A 24,446-nucleotide genomic window follows, 5' to 3' on the forward strand; every position below is an offset into this window, starting at 1 on the left:
AGTATCCTTCTTTATCTCTTGTTACTTTCTTTGTTTTGAAGTCTATTTTGTCTGATATTAGTACTGCAACCCCTGCTTTCTTCTTGCTGTTGTTTGCCTGAAATATGTTTTTCTATCCCTTGACTTTTAGTCTGTACATGTCTTTGGGTTTGAGGTGAGTCTCTTGTAAGCAGCATATAGATGGGTCTTGCTTTTTTATCCAGTCTATTTCTCTGTGTCTTTTGATTGGTGCATTAAGTCCATTTACATTTAGGGTGACTATTGAGAGATATGTTCTTATCGCCATTGCAGGCTTTAAATTCGTGGTTGCCAAAGGTTCAAGGTTAGCTTCTTTAGTATCTTACTTCCTAACTTAGCTCGCTTATTGAGCTGTTATATACACCGTCTGGAGAATCTTTTCTTCTCTCCCTTCTTATTCCTCCTCCTCCATTCTTTATATGTTCGTTGTTTTATTCTGTGCTCTTTTGTGTTTCCGTTAACTGCTTTTAGTGGTTAGTTGATTTTATTTTTTGCCTTTAGTTAGTATTTGGTTGGTCTGCTTTCTTTGCTGTGATATTGTGTTCTCTGGTGACATCTGTTTAATCTTAGGAGTGCTCCCATCTAGAATAGTCCCTCTAAAATACCCTGTAGAGGTGGTTTGTGGGAAGCAAATTCCCTCAACTTTAGCTTATTTGGGAATTGTTTAATCCCTCCTTCATATTTAAATGATAATTGTGCTGGATACAGCATCCTTGGTTCAAGGCCCTTCTGTTTCATTGCATTAAATATATCATGCCATTCTCTTCTGGCCTGCAAGGTTTCTGTTTAGAAGTCTGATGATAGCCTGATGGGTTTTCCTTTATAGGTGACCTTTTTCTCTCTAGCTGCCTTTAAAACTCTTTCCTTGTTCTTAATCTTTGCCATTTTAATTATTATGTGTCTTGGTGTTGTCCTCCTCGGGTCCTTTCTGTTGGGAGTTCTGTGTATTTCCGTGGTCTGTTCGATTATTTTGTCCCCTATTTTGGGGAATTTCTCGGCAATTATTTCTTCAAAGACACTTTCTATCCCTTTTTCTCTCTCTTCTTCTTCTGGTACCCCTGTAATATGGATATTGTTCCTTTTGGACTGGTCACACACTTCTATTAATATTGTTTCATTCCTGGAGATCCTTTTATCTCTCTCTGTGTCAGCTTCTATGCATTCTGTTCTCTTGTTTCTATTCCATCAATGGCCTCTTGCATCTTATCCATTCTGCTTATAAATCCATCCAGGGTTTGTTTCTCTTCTGTAATCTCCTTCCTGGCATCTGTGATCTCCCTCTGGACGTCTGTGATCTCCCTCCGGACTTCATCCCTTAGCTCTTGTATATTTCTCTGCATCTCCGTCAGCATGTTTATGATTTTTAGATTGAAATCTTTTTCGGGAAGACTGGTTAGGTCTGTCTTCTTCTCAGGTATTTATATCATATACTTTTATTTATGGAGATAGTTTTTTCTTTTTAATGTTAATGTTAATTACCTTTTTTAAGTATGTTCTGGTGTTATAATATTTTGCATACTGGAATAAATCCAACTTGGTCATAATGTTTCATGTACTCAGTTTTACTGTTGGGTTTTGTTTGCTAATATTTGTTTTTGAGATTTTTACATCCACTTGTAAGGAAGAGAGGTTTTTGTCTGTCCTTGTCACATCAAAGTTATGTTGGCCTTGTGGAATGAATTGGGAATAATTCCACTGCCAATTTCCTGGAAGAGCTATATGATGCTGGAATGATTAGTTCTTTGACTGTTTGAAAGAACTCACTTGCAAAACTGTATCTAGGCATGATGCAGAGATTTAAGTACTGATTCAATTTCTAGAGGACAATTTGGTTTGGTTTGTGTTTACTGCTTCTTGAATCAGTTTTGAGTTAATTTTCTTGGAACATTTCCACTAATTTTGAGTTTTAATTTTCATAGATTACAGTTGTTCATGGTAATTTTGTTTTTTCTGTAGTACTAAGCACATAACGTGAGATCTATCCTCTTAACTTTAAGCGTACAGTACAGTATTATTGTTGACCACAAGCAGCGCATTGTTGTTCAGCAGAGTTGTAGAACTTTTCTGTCTTATATAACTGAAGCTTTATACCCATTCAACAGCAGCTCCCATAGTTTTGGAGGTCATTTCCTTTTCCTTTTTTTCATTCCTAATACTATTCATTTGTGTCTTTTCTGTTCTTTTTTTCCCCCTCCCTTGATCACTCTCCTCGTGATTTGTCACTCGGGCAAGTCTTTATTGTTCTCTTCAAAGAACCAGATTTTGCCTTTGTTGAGCCACTTCATTTTGTTTCCCATTTGATCAATATTTGCTCTTTTCTTTTTTCCTTCCTTTTGTGTGGTTAATTTTGTTCTTTTTCTAACATTCTTACTAGTTGAGATGACTGTTTAGCTCATTAATTTTGAGTTTTTATTTTCCAGTATAAAAATCTTAGTGCTGGTAAGTAACATTTTTGTCAGACAATTCTGAGTATTTTTCAAGTTCCATTGTAATTTTTTTCATTGACCCATGGGTTATACGATATATTGTAAATGTGCATTTCCAAATATAAGAGGATTTTTAAATAAGAATTTTTTGTATTTAATGACTTCTAATTCAACTGAATTATTTTGATTAGAGAATTTTGTGTTTTTGATAATTGGTTTTTGAAATTTGAATTTACATTGTGGTCTTTCACGTAGTTTTTATAATATTCTGTCTGTTGTTGAAGAATGTCAGTTCTTTAATGTTGGATGCTGTATAGTTTTGTGAAAATCCTCAGTAATTTAAGGATACTGTAGTTTACTTATGCTCCTTCGATCATTTTTTTTGCTATTACAAGGAGTGCTTATAACAACCTCTTTATGTGTATCTTTGTTACTATCTGAGTATATCTAGAGGAGAAATACATTTGAGTACACTTAAAAAATATGTATTCTTCTAAATTGTGATCAAGATCCAGCTTTTATTTCTTTTTTTAAAATAACTGGAAGTTGGTACCTTTTTATGCCTTTACCTACTCCTCTCTTTTCTCTGTCTTCACCCCTCTGGCAACCAACAGTTTGTTCTCTGTATTTATTATTAGTCTGTTTCTATTTTTTGTTCATTTGTTTTCTTAGATTCCACATGTAAATAAAATCGTATGGTATTTGTCGTTCTTTGTCTTATTTCACTTAGCATAATACCCTCTAAATCCATCCACTGCAACAGCAAATAGCAAGATTTCATTCTTTTTTTATGACTAATATTCCTTTGTGTATATATGCCATATCTTTATCCATTCATCTATTGTTGGACACTTAGGTTGCTTCAGTATCTTGGCTATTGCCAGTAAGCTACAGTAGGCATAGAGATACATGTATCTTTCTGAATCAGTGTTTCCAGTTTCTTTAGGTAAATACCCAGAAGTAGAATTACTGGATCATATGGTAATTCATTTGTCATTTTTGGGAACCCTCCATACTGCTCTCCATAGTGGCCGCACCAGTTTGCATTCCCACCAACAGTACGCAGGGCTCCCTTTTCTCCACATCATCGCCAACAGTTGTTATTTGTTGTCTTTTGAATACTAGCCATGTGACTGATGGGAAGTGTTATCTCATTGTGGCTTTGATTTGCATTTTTCTGATGATGAGTGATGTTGAGCATCTTTTCATGTGTCTGTTGGCCATCTCTGTGTCTTCTTTGGGAAAATGTCTATTCAGGTTCTCTGCCCATTTTTTAATCAGATTTCTTTGTGTGTGTTTTTACATTTTGGATATTAGCCCTTTATTGAATGTATCATTCACACACATCTTCTTGAATTCAGTAGGTTGCCTTTTCATTTTGTTAATGGTTTCCTTTGCAAAACCTTTTCAGTTTGTTGTAGTCCCACTTGATTATTTTTGCTTTTGTTTTCCCTTCTCTGGGAAGACAAACCTCCCTCACCACAAAAAAATAACTGCTAATGCCATTTTCAACAGTTCCTTGTGTATGCTTTCTTTTAGGACTTTTATATTTTCAGGTCTTATATCTAGGTCTTTAATCCATTTTGAGTTTTTTTGTGTGTACGGTGTAAGAAAGTGGTGTTCTTCTTTTGCATGTAGTTAACTGTCCAGTTTGATGATACTGTCTGACAGGGAAACGTTGTATATATACCTTGCCTCCTTTCTTATAGATTGATTGACTATGTAAGTTTGGATTTATTTCTGGGCTCTCTACTCTGTTCCATTGATCTGTGTGTCCTTTTTATTGTGCTGAGATTGATCCAGTTTATAGCTTCAAGGTAGTGTATGATTTGTGCTTGTTGTCCTACATCCTGACTATTCTTGGTATTAGCAAACTGAAAACTGTTTTCCTAACAGTCCAAGGTTCAAAAAAGCCATTCCTTCTTTTGATTTCCTGTTTCTTTACCTATGAGTGAAATTTAGTCATTTATTTTTCTTCTGGCGAAGTACCTATTCTTACAGCCCATTTTTCTACTAGAACTATTTGTTTTTCTTATTGTGTGTAGCATTTCTCATTTGCCATGTGGGTGGCACATTGAAAAGGTTTAAAGTTTGCATTCCATCAAGATACTGTTATTTTGATTTGCTTCAATATGTTATTTGCTATGTTTAGAAATGGATGATGGACCTTCTCAAAGAGATCATTTCATGAGAAGAGGATTTCCCTCTCGGAGGAGTTTGGGAAACAGACGTAAGTATCTTTGTCTTCTCAACTGTTGAATAGTGGAATGACTATGGGCTTTTATGGCTCTTTACTGCAAAGCTGCATCTAATACAACTCAAAGCACTGTAGACTTTGCGATGAGTTCATCATTTTTTTGAATGGTGGTATTCTTTTTGCTTTTTTCCTCTAGTAAAAAATAGGATAGTAGGAAATAGTTAAATTGATTAGATTGGCTGGTTAAAGATAGTTGCTTCACAGAGTTGCTGCTTAATGTGTTTTTGATTATTGATTTCCAACAATTGTGATGGGAATAATGTAAAAGCCTCAGAAATTAGGGTGAGAAGGACCTCTTTTTTGTTCTGTACTTTTGAAGAAAAGGCAGAACAGGAAGCTTTTTTCTTAGCTCATTAGTATTAAAAGGTTATTTTCCTAGGCCTGAGATTTTTTACTTTTAGAAGAACCCAGCCCTTGATTTGACTGGATAACGGCATAGCAAGATACTCTCTACAGTGCATTTTTAGATTTGATACTAAAAGGCTAAAAATATTCTGTACTATGTTTTATTATAATGCAATCAAATATTATATAGAAGCTCAAATTAAATTTGAAAATACATATGACCCTTTGTTTCTTTTATGGGACGTCATAAGCTAGGGCCAGTTGGTAGTTTTAAGCATATATAGCAGTTATTCTTGAATTTATTAGATGTTATTCTTGGAGGAATTTTATTTCTAGATATTTTTGTTCATTAGAAACTAAAGGTGTTGTTGATATGTGGTATTTCATTTGATATTTGGAAAACTTAATTTCTTGTTTAGAGACAGTTGATACAAATGTGAATTTTGTATTTTGACACGTTCCTGCTTTTCTCAGTGTGCATATGCATTTTGTTTTTTAAGCCTGCATATTAATAAGTAAGAAGCATTAATGATCTGGATCATGTAATTGTGCTAAGAGCTTCAAGTGTGGGTTTGTTTGCTACTACTAACATTAGAAATAGTAAATGTCTTAATATTATTCTTACAGGAATGTTTAATATTTAGATGTATTCCTGTTTTAGAATAGGTTAGGTGATTTTTCTTATGTGATACATTTTGTTACAGACTTGTAATAAACATTGTTGAATTACAGTGAGAATTATTTCTTTTTGTAATAGCAAAAGGTAAATGTAATTTTTAAATGAGAAAACCATCACCAAAACAGATTTTATTGCAAATTGTTAATTTCATATGCTTTAGGTGAAATACACATTAACCTTCTGATCAAAACTCTGTTGTAAGTTAACACTTGAGAAAGTTATCTTTATATTGCATATAATCCTGGAAGTTCACAGACCCATGAGTATAACTTCTTTCCATTATGATTCATCCAACATTTTAGTTTCAATCTCTATGATATTTTTTCTTAAAACTTGCATAGCTGGTGATGCCTTTTTGAAATTGAGTCTTAATTGGTTGTAACATAATCTTGATTAGCAATTCATGTTCTGTGAAATATGGCCTAAATAGCCTTCGCTTCTTGAGTCGCACACAACTTAAGAAGCTGATGAAAATACTGAGAGTTGTTCATACACAATTTTGCAAGTGACTTTAAAGTGTCACAGAGTCCTTAACTCCCCTGTATTAGGATATTACAGAGATAGTAAGACAGTTTATGAGGATCACAAGAGCCTCGTAAATTTGCTTTACTTTTTGTAGAGGACCGTGTTAAAGTGGCAGTTTATGCCATTTTGGATGTCCGTTCTAATTTTTTGTTTTAAATAACCATGGCCCTTGCCATAGCTACTATGCCCTCAAATTCTTAATCTAATGGTAGAGAAACACATGGAAACAAATACTACTAAAAAGATAGTATGCTGTGGGAATGTGAGGAAGAATTGATGAGGACTGGAGGACTGAAGGAAGACGTCAGACAAGAGGTGGCCTTGGAACTGGCTTTTTGAAGAGTGAAAAGAATTTTGATAGGAAAAATAGGAAAGTAGGGAATGCCATTCTGAAGAAACAGCTGGTAGGAAGGTACAAAATGTTACAAGTTCACAATGTGGAGTATGGGAAGTTGTTTGTGGTGAATTAAAATGCTGGGTGTTCAAAGTTGTGTAGTTGGAGATAAAGCTCAGAAGGATAATTTGGGGAAATACCATGGAGCGGTGGGGCTGTGACTAGGGTAGTGGCATTCGTTTTTTTTCTTAACTATGTTTTAAAGTGGGAAGTTTTAAATATAATTTAGTTTTAAAGTGGGAAGATTGAGAGTGACGTAAGTACTAGAAATTTTAGTTTTAAAGTGGGAAGATTGAGAGTGACGTAAGTACTAGAAAGATGAATAAAAATAAGTAGAATAATTAAAAAACAGGACAAAAGTATAAAGTTTTTAACAATGACTTTTGCACAGGGGCATAGTGTAAATAACTGGCTCTATCAGGGTGAGGTTTTAATTTACAGAAAACCACACAGTTGAATTTCCTGATTACAGGTTGCTAATAAAATAACAACTAATAGGAAGCTATATAATCCACCAGTAGGATATTTATGCTTTTACTTTGGTATCAGAATTTAAATGAGAGGTTTATTTTTTTTGAGAAATTGCAGGTATATCTTTATAAGTTCCTATACTACTCTGTCCCCATTCTTGGAAGTCCGCTTACCCCAAAGATTCATTTAATTCCTAGTTTTTTAGGACAGATTTAATTTTGTGTTTTAAATAGTTTTTACTCCATCTGAACTTTTTCAGATGCTGGCACGTTTAATAAGAGAGAGAATACATCCACAATGGGTGGTTTTGGAGTTGGAAAGAGTTTTGGACTGAGAGGTAACCTGCTTGTGATATCTTACAATCAAAATTTGAGCGACCCCATGTTTTCTGAGTTTACATTTCCCTTTAAATATGCATAGAAAGTATGTGCCTTTTCCGAGAATTTATGGGGATCACAAGGGAATGCTTCCACTTTCCTAGTCGGTCAGTTGCAGCAATTTCTGCTGCTTTGGGTGTGTCTGCTATTCCATTTATTATTTTTTTTCCTTTTTTAAATAGCCACATTATTTGCTGAAACACCTCTTCAAATTGATTTATGCCACAGGTGAACCCCAGTTTTCTTCTGTACTCAAGATCCTCTCTTCCCTCCCCAACAGGAGATCCATCTTATATTTCCGAAGATGAATTTGAGTCTCCATCTTAGTTGCACAAAGAACAAGTAGAGTCTTTGAAATTACGTTTTTTCCCTTAAAAATTAACTGTAGATCAGAACTTAGGCAGAGACCAACAGTGTGTATGTAAGTGGAAGCCTTTCCTAAGCATTTTGGAAACCTGTCACTTGGCTACTTTGAGGAGGGTAGAATGGAGAGAAAGGGGTAATTGTAGAGGACAGAATATAATCCTTTTCTGAACCATCTTCAAAGATTGCAGATATTTAAATGAAATAACTCAAAACTTAGTTTTTGTGATAATACACATTCTGTATGGATTACCTTTATTTTGAAATTACATATTGGCTCAAGGAAAAACCTTTTTGTCATTCAATCACATATTGAGGTAATAATATACTTATTTTTATATGTTAATTGTGTGCTAAGTTTCTATGGAGTTTTATGTTAGAAGGGATGCTAGATTTTTTTGAACCTGAAATGTTAAGTGACTTTATGTATATATTTTACATACAAATTTAACAGCTGTCAAACTGTAATTCATTAGTCTCTATATTATATAAGGGATAATTTAATATATTTAATATTTTATAATTTAGATTAAATAATGATTGACAGGCATCCTATATTAACAATTAATTTTAAGATATATTACTCCCTGGTTATGTTTTTAATAAAGATCATTTTATTAAGATTCAGCATTTACAAATATTATGAACTATTACTGATAGATGCTTTTAAACTTAATTTTAGGGTTATGTCTATATGCTAGAGAGATGAATAAATCTATACGTAGGTTTTTATTAAATTAGAAATTTGAAAGCACAGCTTGATAGAAGATTTTTAAAATATTTTGTAAACAAAAAGAAGTTGCAAGAAAATTTATTAAATATTGGAGTATAACTTAATGAAGAGATAATGAGTTAGTTTATAAAATTTTAAAATTATCTGTTATTTTGAATAGAAAGTACATACTGGTTATACTGACACTGACATATTCCTCTGTTTTGCCCCCACACATACAGAAGAATATATGACATTTGAGGTAATATAACATTGGCTGACATTTGTACCTTAACACGAGGCAGAAATTGTAATACAACCTCTATACGTTCTCATTCAGTACTGATAAACTTGTATGTGGTTTATCTTATTTTAAGGGGATAACTAGTAGTCCCTATAATTTGTTTTTTAAACTACACAGGTATAGGAAATAGTTGTCTTCAGAAATTTTCAAGTTTGATTTTATATTTTTATAGGCTTTTCCAATAACAAATTTGAAGAAGCTGATCGTTCTGCTTTCTGGAGAGGTAAGTTCAGTGTTTTTTGTAATGACTTTTAAAATTTAATGTCCAGGGAACTCTAAAGAAAAACTGAGGTTATCTCCGTCTATTCCAATTTCTCTTTTTTCTTCACACTCTTATAAAGGTTTCACATGAAAAAACAATGTGGTTACTGCATTTACCCATGTTACCAAGTCCCCACCCAGACCCCAGTGCAGTCACTGTCCATCAGTGTAGTGAGATGCCACAGGTCCACTATGTGCCTTCCCTGTGCTTTGTAGCTCTTTTTTAACTAAAAATTTTTTCCATGGAAATAGATTTTCTTATTACAGAAATACATACCAGGCCAATGAATGTATGTATACTAAGCAAATAATCTAAACATCAAACCCAAAGCCGACAGAATACCTTTAAATGTAGAGGTAAAAAGAAATAAAATGATTCGAAAACCTACCCTCCAGATTTAGTCACTGAGAGTCTATTGACTCTGTACAACGATCCATGAAACCATCTCATTTCCCAAATGTAGCTTTGCTGAAATCTTCTAGAAAGCTTAAAGTTATTACTAAAAGTTATATTAATAACAATTTTTAAATTTTGAAAAATTATTCATTTCTTGCAATTACTGTATACTTCTAAAATGAATATCTCTCGTGGTGGGTGCTAGGAGTTTATTTTTAACCAACTTTCCAGATAATTCTTAAGCAGACTTCAGTGTAGTGATTCTTACACCATTAGTTAGAAAACCTGGCAATGTTACTTGATAATGTCATTAAAAACAGAAAAGCCAGGATGTCCCCAAATTCTTTCATTAGGATGAATGGGGAAAAGTTTGTGTAGTTTAAAAAACTACTAATGCTTCAGGTTTATGAACAAGGGCAAATTTTAGAAATAATGGCATTATAAAATCACGTGGTTTGTGGATCATATTTAAGAACCATTTGACTACTTAGTAGTATAGGTACTTCTGAAACTATTTTTAGTGAAACTGAAATTTGTGAAATTCTTATTTTTTGGTTGGTGTCTAGATTTGGCAAATAGTGGGTTCTCAGTTTAACATTTAACATTTAGATATGTTAGTTAATTTGAATAGGGTATTGATTGGATAATGTCTATATTTCTGCTGCTAAAGTTATTTCAAGAATTAAAAAATTCGTATTTTAACTTAGGAAAATATTAATTTTTCTTACCAGTCCATCTTGTGAAAGTGCTATTCTTTAGATATTATATTTTTAAAGTTAATTATTTAGATGATATTCACATGTTAAGTTTTTATTCGAGTCTAATAATGGCAGTGAAGATAATCAAACACGGAACAGAGGGTTTTCCAGGAGAGGCGGTAAGGGCCATGTTTTTGAACAATTTTTACTTGAAACAGAAATGCTAAAACTGAGAACTGATTTTGGAAGGTGAAAGAAGAATTGTGGTGGTGAAAACCTTTGAAGAAAAATATTTGGCTTATGTTTCATGCTGTTAATACGTGAGTGAAGTTCAGTTGGTATCCCTTCTTGCACTCTCTAACGTCACTAGATTCTTTTTCTGAAATCTCCAGTCTGTGCTGTGTAGTACAGAAGAGAACTGTGTGAATCTTGGTGTGAGTCACCAAACACATGAACTGGGATGTTTTTGTTTGTCTGACTAGGGTCATTGGCAGTGTCAGGGAGGGAAGAAATTGCATGTTATTTTCTGTTCAAGTCTAGCAGTAGTCTACCATACTCTGCTAATCCTGTCTCTAATGAAGTTGAGGTGAGATGGTACAAAAATTATCATGCCTAATTATTGATAATCTATGGGCCAATGTGGAGAATAGTAAAACCCACAAAAATCATTCTGAACTTAAAAAATTGCTACAGATGTACAAATCTGCCTACGATAAGAGAGTTTATTGTTTGGAACCCTATGGTAATGAGATATATCAGTGTTTTTGCTGCACGTTGGGGATATACCTTTCCTTTCCTCATTAGATGGTTAGCTCATTGAATAGCAGGTCCCCTATCCCTCCGGTGAAGCTGGGACTTGCTGTGAATTTCAGTATAGCCTTATTAGGGCTGTAAGGTGACGAGGACTTTGGTGATGAAAGAGGAATGGCTCTTCATCTCATAAACTGAGCCTTTATATGATAATGTCAGGGAGCCATGTAATGATGGGGAGGAACTTAGTTGAGAAAAAGCAAATTCCTCTCTTAACATTGCATGTTCCCCCCTTAACAGGCAATTTTTGGCACTTAATATTCCTAAGACATGGCTCTTATTTTGAAATTTTTGGTTTCTTGCAGAACAACAAATACCTTCCTTGCTATTATATTTTTAAACTAAATTTAATTCAAATCTGAGGTAGTCAAAAGCCATTTGCAGCTCTGTGTGCTTGATCCTGGCTTATTGAGTAAAGTAGGATGACTAGCAGAGGAACAGTCATTTTTAGGGTATCCCTCATTGCTGTTCTCTGCATTGTATACATTTGCACAGAGTGGCCACTCAGTAAATATGTGTATCATATGTATCTAAGTTTGTATTGAAGTCTGACATGATATAGTAGTGGAAAGGAACATACATCAAATCTATAGCTATGGTTTTTCACTTACTGAACTTGTGTTCGGTAGGTTGACAAGCATCCAGATCAAGAAATAGGAATTACTAGCACCTGAGAAGTCCCTTTCATGTTATTTTCACTAACAGCCCCCACCTCCATGGTTAACCTCTAGTCTGACTTCTAGAAGCGTAGACTAATTTCGTCTATTTTTGTATGTAATATAAATAGAATCATATAATACGTACTCGTGTCTGGCTTTTGCTTAATGTATTTGTGAGATTTGTCATTTTTGGTTGCAGTTGGAGATCCTTATCATTGTCATATGGTGTTCTTTTATTCTGTTCTGCTATTGATGGTTATTTGGTTTCTTTCAGTTTTGGGCTATTTTGAAATTGCTGGTGTGGATATTGCAGTACATTTCTTTGGCGACACGGGTATATATTCAGATGTAGAATTGTGTGGTCATAGTTTTGTATGTTTTGGGCATTAATAGCTCTTCTAAAATATTTTCAACGTAGATATACTAAGGTACACTCCCACATTTGCACCAATACTTGGCATTTTCTTTTTCTTCAATTTTAACTTGCTGAGTATGTATCCCATTATGGTTTCAATTTGCGCTTCCTTGAGGGACTGATGAGATGTGCAGTGATTCGTATATTTATTGGCCACCTGGGCATCGTCGTTTTTGTACTGCCCGGCCAGATCTTTTGTCCACTCTTCTGTTGGATGTCTGCAGAGAAAATGGAAGCTCCATGGCCCAGATTCTCACCCTGGCCTACTTGCCCACTGCGCATGTGATGCTCTCAGGTGCAGTCTTGCACACGTGTGGGCAGTAAGTTAGTACTGCCTCTATATAGAGAGCTCCACCTAGTGCTCTGGGGCTGCAAGGGGCGAGGCGCAGAGGCAGAGAGCAGCCTGCTGCCTGCACACTTGTCCTGAGGCAGATGGGGTTCTAGCGCTTGGCCTGCCACCATCAGAATAAAGCTGGGTATAAGTGGGAGTGAGGGGTTCGGCTCTGGAGAAAAATGAGTGTGTTGACACAATGTGAAGTTTTTGGGGCAGAAATAGTGCTACCTTCAGGAGGTGATTTGACTTTGGCTTTTATCATATTTTGGCATAGCATTGGCCCTAACTTCTCTTATAATATAATCTCAGTGAAGTAAAAATACTGAGGAAGGAATTTGAAATTGAAGTAAATAATTTGTGGAGAAATTCTTTGTGCATTATTTGGAAAAATACTCATTGTGATTTCTTTTAATTACAGTATTTTACCCCGAATATTTAACTTCAGATACCACAACTTGATTTCTTCTCTTTACTTTATGATTTAAAAAGTTTGTAAAAGTAACATAATCTAATTTTAGTGTTTATGAATCTAGGTAGCGAATATGAACAAGATGAGGAGACACAGCCCACTGGTGGCGTTTTTGGTTCTAGAAGACCAGCATTAAGTGGTGCAGGTGAGAAATCGAATTTATTACTGAATATTAATCATTTGTATATGCTTTTAGCTCTAGGATTAGTACGCCTAAAATATATTTAAGTATATTAGATTGGCTCCTGATTTTCTCTCCTTTTTGTATCTGTAGGCAAAAACGCATGAACAATTTTGCCTGTGTTATATAATTTGTACACTGTTAATTATTTCTTCTCTTTTATCTACCAGTTAGTTTGGGGTATAAATCATAATTTTAATTGGAGGAAGGAAAATGAGGTTTGTGCTGGTTTCAAACAAAGGGTTTTTGAGGACACAACGAAAAAACAAACGATTGATGAAATGTGTACAAACGTGGATAAAGTGTGATTTATCCAAATAATAGAATGTTACTCCGCATTAAAAGGATATGAGCTATCAAGCTGTGAGAAGATATGGAGGAACCTTAATTTCATATTACTAAGTGAAAGAAGCCCATCTGAAAAGGCTACAGGCAGTATAACTCCAACTATATGACATTCTGGAAAAGCCACAGCAATGGAGAAGGGTAAAAAAAGATCAGACGTTGCCAGGGGAGGGATGAATGGGTGCAGCATGGAGACTTAGGGCAGTGAAAATACTTTGTATGGTACCATAATGACAGACACATGTCATTATCAGTTTGCCCACATTCATAGAATGTACAATACCAAGAGGAAGACCTAATGTAAACGATGGACTCTGGGTGATGATGCGTGATGAGTGTAGGCTCATCAGTTCTAGCCAGTGGACTACCGTGGCGGGGGATGTTGGTAGTGGAGGAGGCTGTGCAGGTGTTGGGGCAGGAGGTATATGGGAAAGTTTTGTACCTTCGCCTCAAGTTTTCTGTGAGCCTGAAATTGCTCTATAAAAGGAAGTCTTTAAACAAAATATTCAAATGAGGAAAATGTTTAAGTCAAATGTAGAATTAAGGGATGGGTGGATGAAGGGACTAGGAATCCTGAGTAATTACTCAATATTTGAAGAGAAATCGCTATATGGTTTATGTGCTTGGGGAGGAGCTGTGTTTTCTCTTAATATTCTGCAAAACAATGCTTTACAGGTCGTGGTGACACTTACCAAAGCAGAGGTTGCGGACGAAGTCGACGAGGTGCGTTCTCACTTGGTTTACCTTTAAGTGATTAAACCTACTGTAATCCAAGTTTAATGTTTGAAGTTAAGGGTAGCTGTTACTGCTTTTATACACTCTGAGGAGTATACAGATTCACAGCCTGTTTTTGAGAGTTACTTAACTCTCTTCAATCCAGCAATTGCAGTAGAGGAATTCCATACTGTAGATGTATTTGCTCAATACATTTATGAGAGGTATTCACTGAAGCTGCCATTTATAATAAGTAAAACGTGAAAATTGCCTATAATTCATCAGTAAATAACTGTTTAATTAATATAACCATAAAATGGGAGACTGTGCAAACGTTAAAAACTGAGGTATATGCATATGTATAAATCCTTGTATGAAAACAGTATGTCTTTTCTGGTGAGATAGTTATTTGATTTGATATAAGGAATAAAGAAATACAGTATATATGATTTTGTATTATGACAATTATTTTCTGTGCAGAGTACTTAAAGGCAGAGTTAACTTTTTAAAATTTTAAGTAAAAACTTTAGTGGTAAGCAAGGAAAATTCTACAGTATTAAAAATTGGACTTGGTTAGGTTTTTGTGTTTCCTTTTATTTTTCTTCTCGTTCTTATAGTGTATATTGTTTTTTATTTAAATTTCAAGGACCTAAAGTAACCTATATACCACCTCCTCCACTTGAGCATGTGGACTCCATGTTTGCACATTATCAACCAGGGAGAAACTTTGACAAATACGATTGTATTCTTGCAGAGGTATCTGGATCCAATACACCACCACCAATTCTGGTCAGTGTAATAATTATTTCTGTATTGACTATGTAGCAGACTTTGGTTTTCAGACATGTGGTACTTTAAGTTCATATTAAAGAATACAAAAATGTCATCTTTAGTATCTAATGACAGCTTGGAAAGTTAGAGCCATGTCTGCCATCTACAGTAGAATTAATTGCTATATTGAAAGAAAAGGTACATCCCTACCTCCCCAAACCAGGATGAGAACTTTATTTAAATTTACTATAAGGGCACTTGTCCTGGGATTTCTGAGTATGTGACAAAGTATGTCCTAGGGTCTGGTTTTCTAAGTGCCGGAGCCTACAGTCCCCTGTTGATAATGAGTGATCGTCACTGATCAGAGTTACTTGTATCTCACAAGTTCTGAGCGGGCAGAAAAAAGTGCTTTTAGATCCCCTGTCCATAGGGAACACTCCTTAATTCTACCAAGTAATAATATACAGGCTCTGGATATTACTTGTGAGTGAGGGCCTATTGGTAAAGTAACTTTAGTGTGTAAAGTGTAATTAGCAAAAACCTGAAACTAATTCAGATGGAATATGTTTATGATGTATGGAATTTAATCACTGCTTGTTTTTTGACTTTTAAAGTAGCGAATCTCTGTCAGACACTGCATGACAACATTGCTAAAGCTGGTTATTCTAAGCTTACTCCTGTGCAGGAATACGGTATTCCTGTTACCCTGGCAGGACGAGATTTGATAGCCTGTGCGCAAACAGGGTCTGGAAAGACTGTAAGTCATTTTGCCACATGGATTCTGCCCCCTATTCAAACTATTGAATGTTTCGAACTTTGGTTCCTCCCAAGTAGCTTGACTATCTTTTATTGAATAGAAGCTTTGTACATAATTTCAATGAATTGTCATAAATAATCCTGTTTTTGCTTCTGATTTCTGGTTTTATTGGGGTTTGTGTACTTCTGAAAAAAACTTTTGAACTATTTCTAAAGTAACGTTGCCTTTCATAGATGTTTAGTCTGTTTCTAAGCGTGCTCAGCTCCTTCTGGATCTTGGTAGTGTACCTGAAACAAAACAGTTGAGGGTCAAAGCACCAGAAGTGATAAAACAGAGGAAGAAAGTGATTTATGTAATACAGTTGATACAGTTTTGAAGTCCAAAGAATGAGAAATAGCTATACTCGTTGTACCTGGTTCTCAGTATGAAGAATAATATAAAACATTATATATGTATATGTGTGTGTATATATAAATAAAATAAGGATAATATAATAGTACTCTCCGTTTATGCTATCTGAAAGAACTCTGATGAAACCAGGTAGGTTTTAGGACTAATCTGTGGCATTTGTCTACTAAATACAAGGTTCCATGAGATGAGTAATAGAGACTGTCATTTCCAGATCATAGAGTTGTGGTTCATACTATTTTAGTCTTAATCGGCCTCCACAGTAGAGTTGAAGGGAAAATAGGTGAGTTGTGTAATATAGCAGCTGATATGTGACTTAAACATTGTTTTAGAGGTAGACTTTAGCATCATATTAACTTAAGGAAAACTGTAGCAGTAAATTTCTCTTGCAACTGAAATACCCAGTAGAGCTGGTTTTTGGGAGGCAAATTCCCTCAACTTTTGTTTTTCTGGGAATTTTTTAATCCCTCCTTAATATTGAAATGATAATTGTGCTGGATACAGTATTCTTGGGTCAAGGCCCTTCTCTTTCATTGCATTTAAGATATCATGCCATTGTCTTCTGGCCTGTAAGGTTTCTGTTGAGAAGTCTGATGATAGCCTGATGGGTTTTCTTTTGTAGGTGACAGTTTTCCTCTCTCTAGCTGCCTTTAAAACTCTGTCCTTGTTGTTGATCTTTGCCATTTTAATTATTATGTGTCTTTCTGTTGTACTCCTTGGGTCCCTTCTGTTGGGAGTTCTGTGTAACTCTGTGGTCTGATCGATTATTTCCTCCCCTAGTTTGGGGAAGTTTTCAGCCATTATTTCTTCAAAGACACTTTCTATCCCTTTTTCTCTCTCTTCTTCTTCTGGTACCCCTATAACGCGGATATTGTTCCTTTTGGATTGGTCACAGATTTCTCTTAATATTGTTTCATTCCTGGAGATCCTTTTATCTCTCCCTGCATCAGCTTCTATGTGTTCCTGTTCTCTGGTTTCTATTCCATCAGTGGCCTATTGCGACTTACCCATTCTGCTTATAAATCCTTCCAGAGATTGTTTCATTTCTGTAATCTCCTTCCGTGCGTCATCCCTTAGCTCTTGCATATTTCTCTGCAGCTCCGTCAGCATGGTTATGACCTTTATTTTGAATTGTTTTTCAGGGAGATTGGTCAGGTCTTTGTCCCCAGATTCCTTCTCAGGGGAGACTGTCTGGGTTAATCTGGTCTGTATCAAATTTTTCTGCACTTTCATGGTGATATAGGTAGTTGCTGGAAGATGGCGCGTATGTCAGCTGGGAGAACGTCCCTTCTTGCTGGTTTGTGGCCTTCCTCTCCTGGGAGAACAGCGACCTCTAGCGGCTTCTGCTGGGCAGCCGCATGCAGACCGGGCCTCTGATTCTTGCTTGTCTGCTGTGGAGTTAAGTTCCGCGGTTGGTATGGGCGTGGCCAACCTCAGTCTGCTGCTCCATTATGGTGGAGCCGCGTCAGAGGGGAAACAGGCGGGAGGCTGATTATCACCATGAGGGGCTTCCGAGCTGCACTGCTGCCCAGGGGGTTTGGGTGCCCGGAGTTCCCTGGGATTCCCAGCCGCTGGTCTAAGTGTCCCAGGACGCTTTCGTCCAGCGGTGGGGTCCCTGTCCCTTTAAGACTTTCAGAAAGCACTCGCTTTACTTTGTCCCAGGGGCGCCGGCTGCGGGGACCCGCTCACAGGTCTTACTGTCCTGTTTCCCTAGCATCCAGCACACCACGCACTGTGTGTCTGTGCTCTGCTGTGGATGGCTAGGGCTGGGTGTTTAGCAGTCCTGGGCTCCCTCTCCCTCCCCACTCTGACTCCTCTAACACTGGGGAGCTGGGGCGAGGGGCGCTTGGGTCACGCCGGGCCACGGCTTGTATCTTACCCCATTCCCAAGGCGCTGGGTTCTCGCAGGTATGGATGTAGTCTGGCTACTAGAAAAGAGAAAGAAGTCCTCAGGGTTTCACTTAAATAGGAAAACTGGGTTACTCTTCTTATTTGTCTTATTGATGTCTATGGTCACCATAAACTGGAACTTTTAACTGTAGTAATTAACAAAATCCCAAGGCATTTTGAGGATGCACTTTCTGTTTTTAATAACTCAGAAAAGTATTTGGGTAACTCTAAACCTTTATAAAGGTGGTGGTGAAGTCATTTTAGTGTCTTTTGTGAACGAAATTTTAGAAAAAATCTTACCTGAAGATACCTAACTTAGTGCAGTCCCTCCAACTTTGGGTTTATTTAAAGGAAATTATTTGAATGAATATCATGACCTGCAATATAATGCAGTCAGTTAATTATAAGGTATCATCTGTAATTTTAGGTCAGTTTTCATTCTTAAGTTATTGAATTCTGATTTTCAGAGTTCTATTCTGAAAGTTTTGCCCTAAATAGAAGCTTATGTGAAGGGAAATAAAGGAGTAGATTAATGATGATAAGGACACCATAGGAGGTAAAAGTGAGAGAAAAAAGTTACTCAAGGTTTGTTAACCCAGACACACCCTAAGAAATGTTGGAAGAGTCCAAAATTAAGTTGACATTTAGCTACTGATGCTATTAAAGTTGAATTTTCTGAGTTCAACAACCATTATACTATTGTAAAATGCTTCAGTATTAATAACAAATAAATTTGGAGGAGGGGACTAAAGAAGAGAAAAGGGCCAGTCAGGATTTAAGATGAAGGGCAATCTCCAGCTATTGCTGCAAAAAGTTTGATTGAAATTAACCATGAGTATCCTGACCCTGTAGGTGACATACACCACTTCACTGCATTTGTAGTGCACCTGCAACATACATACACACATACATGCACACACTCAAACGCACATGGTTTTTAGTGCATGTGTGAGGTTTTATTTTAGAGTGAATTCCTTCTATAAAAATGTGAACACAATTTGTTTCACTTTATTTAAACACAACTGAAAAGTTTCAGGAGTAAATTTCTGTAGTACTTTACTATGGAAATTGTCTGCTATTCTCCTGTGCCCTACTTTCTGTGCAGTGTTGATGAGTATACCGTGAAATACCAAAAATTGTGTTGTATATTGGCAGGTGTTGATTTATTCATATATTTCTTTGGTCATATTTTATTTAATAATAGTATTTGCTTGTACTTTTCAGGTTTTTGGGTGGCTAAACCTAGGTCAAGTGTCAGCAAACTCTTTCCAGAAGGGCCAGATTAGATTTTGCAGGCCTTATGGTATCTGTTGCAACTTTGCTATCGTAGTGAGAGAGCAGCCGTAGGTATACTGAGGGTGGCAGTGTTCTAGTAAAACTTTATTTACAAAAACTTGTGGCCCACCAGATTTAGCTCATGGCTGCAGTCTGCCGACCACTGTTTTCAGTGATATATTAATATGCTATACATGCAATGTTAAAGTTAACGAATGTTAATTTAAAAGTTATTTATGTTAATAAAGGAATATCCAGTGACCCAGAAGATCTTCACTCTGCTATTTTGTTTTGAATAAAACCCAGTTGTTAAATTTTTCTAGTATTTGTGAGTTAGACGACCCATTCTCACTATTCAAAGATATACTGGTATTTTCTTCCTTGTTACAGGACACATATTCTTCTGGAGCAAATGGAGACACTTCTAACAGGACTCCAGCCTCATCAGCAGGTATGTGTTAAGCCAAAGAGGTGGAACCCTTTCTAGGTTAAGGCTTCACCTAGTTAATGAGCAGAGTAGTAGACATCTTGTAGAGGCTATTTAAACAATTTCCTAGTGAGAATTCACTCTGACGTGGATGTTTAGGGATGGGGGCCATTCTAGCTAGAGAAAGGTACAGTGGAGAGAGTGTAGTACTATAAACTATGTTATTTGATTTAGTGTGTTTCCTGTAAACATCTTTGCCCAGCTAGGATGTTGCGCATTTGGCTTTCAGGTTGCTAGGGAAAAATATTAGGGTTCCTGACACAAGGGAGGAGGAGATTGGACTCTAAGTTTGATGAGGCAGTGGTAGTGACCTGTCAGGACACCTGTTATTTAAACCAAACCTGCCATACCATCGAGATTTCATGACTTCTTTGGGATCTGAACACTGATTTGGGAAATGTCCTAGGAGAATAAGAGAAGCAAGTCAGGATAAGTGAGCCACTGGTTTTCCCCCACCTGTTTCCACTGGGTTGCCTCAATATTTTATAGAGTTGATGTGGATGGGAAGAAGGGTGCAGGTGGTAAGACTTGGACTAGGAAGTTAAACTCATGGTTAGTCTTCCATTTTGTTTAAGTCCAAAGCAGGCTGAAATGGTAGTTCTATATATTTTCAATTTTTTTTTTTGCTGTGGCAAAATAAACCTGAAATTTATTAACCATTTTTAACTATACAGTTCATTGGCGTTGTTTATTCACATTGTTGTGTAACCATCAACACCATCCACCTGTAGAACTTCTTCATCTCCCCAAACTGAAACTTGACACCCGTTAAACAATAACTGTCCATTCTCTTCTCTCCCCAGCTCCTGGCAAGCCGCCATCCTACTTTCTATAAATTTGAGTTACTGATGAACTTACTAGGAGTCTCTGAATTTGAGTTACTACTACTATTAAGTCTTTCTAGTGCAAGAGAGAGGGCCTGGTACACCAGGTAGTTTCATCATTTCCTTCATCCAAAGGTAGTGAAGTAAATAAAACATTTGATACTCAGAGGAGCTGCTGGCTCACTGAAGCCTGTCTTAAAGTGAAAAAACCTGTGGAAGGTAGTTTCTAAATGTGAAGGGCGGTTTGAGAATAGAGTTCATTAGGTTAAAGCAAATTTCATTCCCGTGCTCACCTTAATTTCAGAGTAATTCTCTTGATAAAAGTTAAGTTTACAAGAGATGCTTTTGCTATTGTCAAGATACATTTAACTATCATAAACACTTAAATGAAGGGGTTTAATACGGAATATTAAGATTCTGAAAAGTTCATAAAAATTGCTGCCTGCTGAAACCTCAGTAAAAGGCTAAAAACCCTCAGTAAAAGGTTCTACCATGTGAACCACATGCACACATGTGTACTTGAAATACTAAAACATATGGGTGAGGGTAGTCTATACTTTTTAACATGTTTATCTGTGTCAGAAGAAACCGTGTTCTTTGAGGTGTCAGAGGCCAATTTTTGTAAAGGAATGAAAGTTTAGGTCTATAGTATATTAAAGCATAACATTGTTTTGTGGTAAAATCTTCAAGAAGCTAGACTGAAATTGCCACCAACTAACAGCCAAGGCTTAGCATTAGACCTCTGACTGTTCAGGCTAGTGAAATGAAGTCAGGTAATGAAAAATGTAGATTGCCTGCTTACCTCCTTCTGGATAGCAAGTTCTTCAGTAGCTTTATTGATTGATTGATTGATTGATTGACTGACTTAGATTTATTTATCTATCTATTTACTTACTTATTTCTTATTTTCATTAAGGTATGATTGATATACACTCTTATGAAGGTTTCACATGAAAAAACAATGTGGTTACTACATTTACGCATATTATCAAGTCCCCACCCAGACCCCAGTGCAGTCACTGTCCATCAGTGTAGTGAGATGCCACAGATCCACTATGTGCCTTCTCTGTGCTTGTAGATCTTTTTTAACTAAAAATTTTTTCCATGGAAATAGATTTTCTTATTACAGAAATACATACCAGGCCAATGAATGTATACTAAGCCAATAATCTAAACATCAAACCCAAAGCTAACAGAAAACCTTTAAATGTAGAGGTAAAAAGAAATAAAATGATTTGAAAGCTTACGCTCCAAATTTAGTCACTGAGAGTCTGTTGACTCTGATTTTTAGATCTCTGCATATATTACCTCGGACATAATTATATTCCATGGGGCATATTATATTTATGTTCCTTTTTATCATAAATGTCTTGCTTTTTCTTTGCTTACCTGCCCTTCCACACCCTTTTTATGATCTTAAAAGATTAGCTGTTTCTTTTCATTGTCTGTTTCACAAAAATGGGATCCTGTTACACTGAATCTTGAGTTCTCTTTAATGACAGTCATGGAAACCCTACTATAATCTAATTCTTTCCTAAATTCGTGAAAAAAAATTCACATTGCTTTTAAAATGTCAAATAGTAGCTTCACAGCTTATCATTGAAAACATTTATTCCTCTTTCTCTTTTATCATTTTGATTTCCTAGTATGGAACATGAATGTTTTATCTCCTCCCCTTTTCCCTGCACACCCCACTCAATGCTCTTTTCCCTTCTCACACTCCTAATAGCTAGCACACTTTCTGGCTAAAAATATATGTTCAGTTTTTATGTCATCTGTCTATATATTTACATATGAGCCAATATTGCATGCAATATATTATAGGTACATTTCCTTTATTTTTCACTCTTTCCTTTTTACTAGAGTTAGTCATAACCTGTTTTGTTTACTGCTAATTAACTCCCACACCCTCTTCCAGACACACAGATATCCATTTTGAATTAATGAGAATAACACGAGAACAGAAACTGTATGTCAGTCTTATAATGATTTTTCTGTTAGGCTTAGGCCCTTCATCTTTTTAAAAAATAAGCTCTGAAACATGGAAATTATCTGTTAGAAATTTATTTGTTGTATTTGTCTACAGAACTGTTAAGGTCAGGTTTTTTTTTAGAAGTTTCAAATTGCATCATAGTGTGCCCTACACAGAGATTCAGTATTTTTAACTGAGTAGGCTACACATCATCAGTGTATAGCTCACTGGATTTTCTTGAGCTGAACACATCCTTGTCATTAGCACCCAGATTATGAAACAGCATTAGCAGGACCCTGGGAACCATCCCATGTCTTCCTTCAAGGCACCATCCGTCTGTCTAGGAGTAACTACTGTTGTGATTTCTAACAGCGCAGATCAGTTTTCCCTACAAATAGGAGTCAGATAAAATGGAATCGTATGTTCTACTGTGTTCTCTCCACTTGATTAGAAGTACTTATGGATTATTCATGGATATATAGTCCATATATATAGAATCATATGTTCTATTGTGTTCTCTCCAACTTATTAGAAGTAGTTATAGATTATTCATGGATATATAATATTTCCCCATGTGGCTGTACCATACATTATGTTGATGGTCATTTTAGGTAGTTTTCTGTATTTTCATACTGTGGATGGTTCTGTAATGAATGTTCTAGTATATCTTTTGGTGGGTGTGAAAATCTTGTTACTTGGAATGCAGCTGGCCGACCAGAAGCATTGATGTCACCCGGGAACGTCTTGGGAATGCGGAGTCTCATGCTCTACTCAGAACTACTGCATCAGAATCTATACTTTAACAAGATAGTCAGGCCATTTCTGTGCACATTACTATTATGGTTATACAATTTCTGTTTGGAAGACTAGACTGATGATTTATAAATGTTCCATCTTTCAGCTACTTAGAATGATGAAGGTAATAATATCTAGCTGCTTAATAGCTACAAGCTGCATATGATGGTTTAGCACTTGACATGTGACTAGTAGAACTGAAGAACTGAAGTTTTAATTTCATTTTAATTAATTTAATTTAGGATTTCAGTAGCCATAAATTTGGGGGGTGCCTTGCACACATTAGAAGCTAGCATTTGGAGAAGTATTAATTTTTCTGTCTGTGTCCTTGCCTGGAATGTCCTTGTCTTTGTAATGTCACTTTCCCCTTCCTCTCTACTGTTTGCCAAAAGCTTGGCTCCTTGGCGATAGTGAAACCGATACGTTGGATCAATTACATTTTGAATAGATCTTTCTCAAGTTGGTGTCTTGACAATGGGTTTCAGCCCTGGACAAGTTCACTATTGATTCAATGTGACCAAAGAATTGACAGCAGAATGTTCTTGGGGTGAAAGGGTTATACCCAACTTTATTTGCACGGTGGCACGTCAATCACTGGAATCCCGTCCATTCAGAGGGAGTCTGCATGGAGCAAGCCGGTCTCTGCCTCTGGGCCTCTCTACCCCCGCAGCCGCGTCAGTCTCTATCCTTGTGGCACTGCCACCACTCCAGCCTCTACTCCTCTGTCCTGCAGCCTTGCAGCTGTGCCACTGTGTCGCCCAGAGCACTGGGCAGAGCTCTTTATATAGAGTCAGTAACAACATATTTTGCCCACATATGTGTAGTGAGCTAGCCAGCTACAGCTAGGTGAGAGTTCTGGCTACAGGAACCTTCACTCTATCCAAGTTGATTGTGGGCTTTCCATGATTTGAGAGCATTTCAGTGTAACCTGATTTCTACCACCTAGAACTCAGCATGCTTTAGGTTACTTGATGAAATGTCTAGCCTCATTAAGGGGGAAGGAAACTGGTATGAGTTATGATGTGAGAATCTAGCGGGAGGAGGACCGTATAAAAGAGAGGGATATGTGACTTAAATATTTTGTAGCATTTTTTATTTTTGGAGGGTTTTCTT

The 24,446-nt window shown here is 36.3% G+C and overlaps 1 protein-coding gene across 1 annotated transcript in view; it reads left to right on the forward strand.

Annotated features, from left to right (window-relative positions):
* The window catches only part of LOC108405080 (probable ATP-dependent RNA helicase DDX4), a 104,489-nt gene that overhangs the window by 16,655 nt on the left and 63,388 nt on the right, over positions 1-24,446 (forward strand). The window contains 6 exon segments of the mRNA XM_073227369.1: positions 4,597-4,674; positions 9,044-9,094; positions 12,979-13,059; positions 14,116-14,163; positions 14,801-14,943; positions 19,646-19,706. Of these exon segments, the coding sequence (XP_073083470.1) occupies positions 4,597-4,674; positions 9,044-9,094; positions 12,979-13,059; positions 14,116-14,163; positions 14,801-14,943; positions 19,646-19,706 (462 nt within the window).

Source organism: Manis javanica, chromosome X (assembly GCF_040802235.1).
Source record: "Manis javanica isolate MJ-LG chromosome X, MJ_LKY, whole genome shotgun sequence".
NCBI classification, from domain to species: domain Eukaryota; kingdom Metazoa; phylum Chordata; class Mammalia; order Pholidota; family Manidae; genus Manis; species Manis javanica.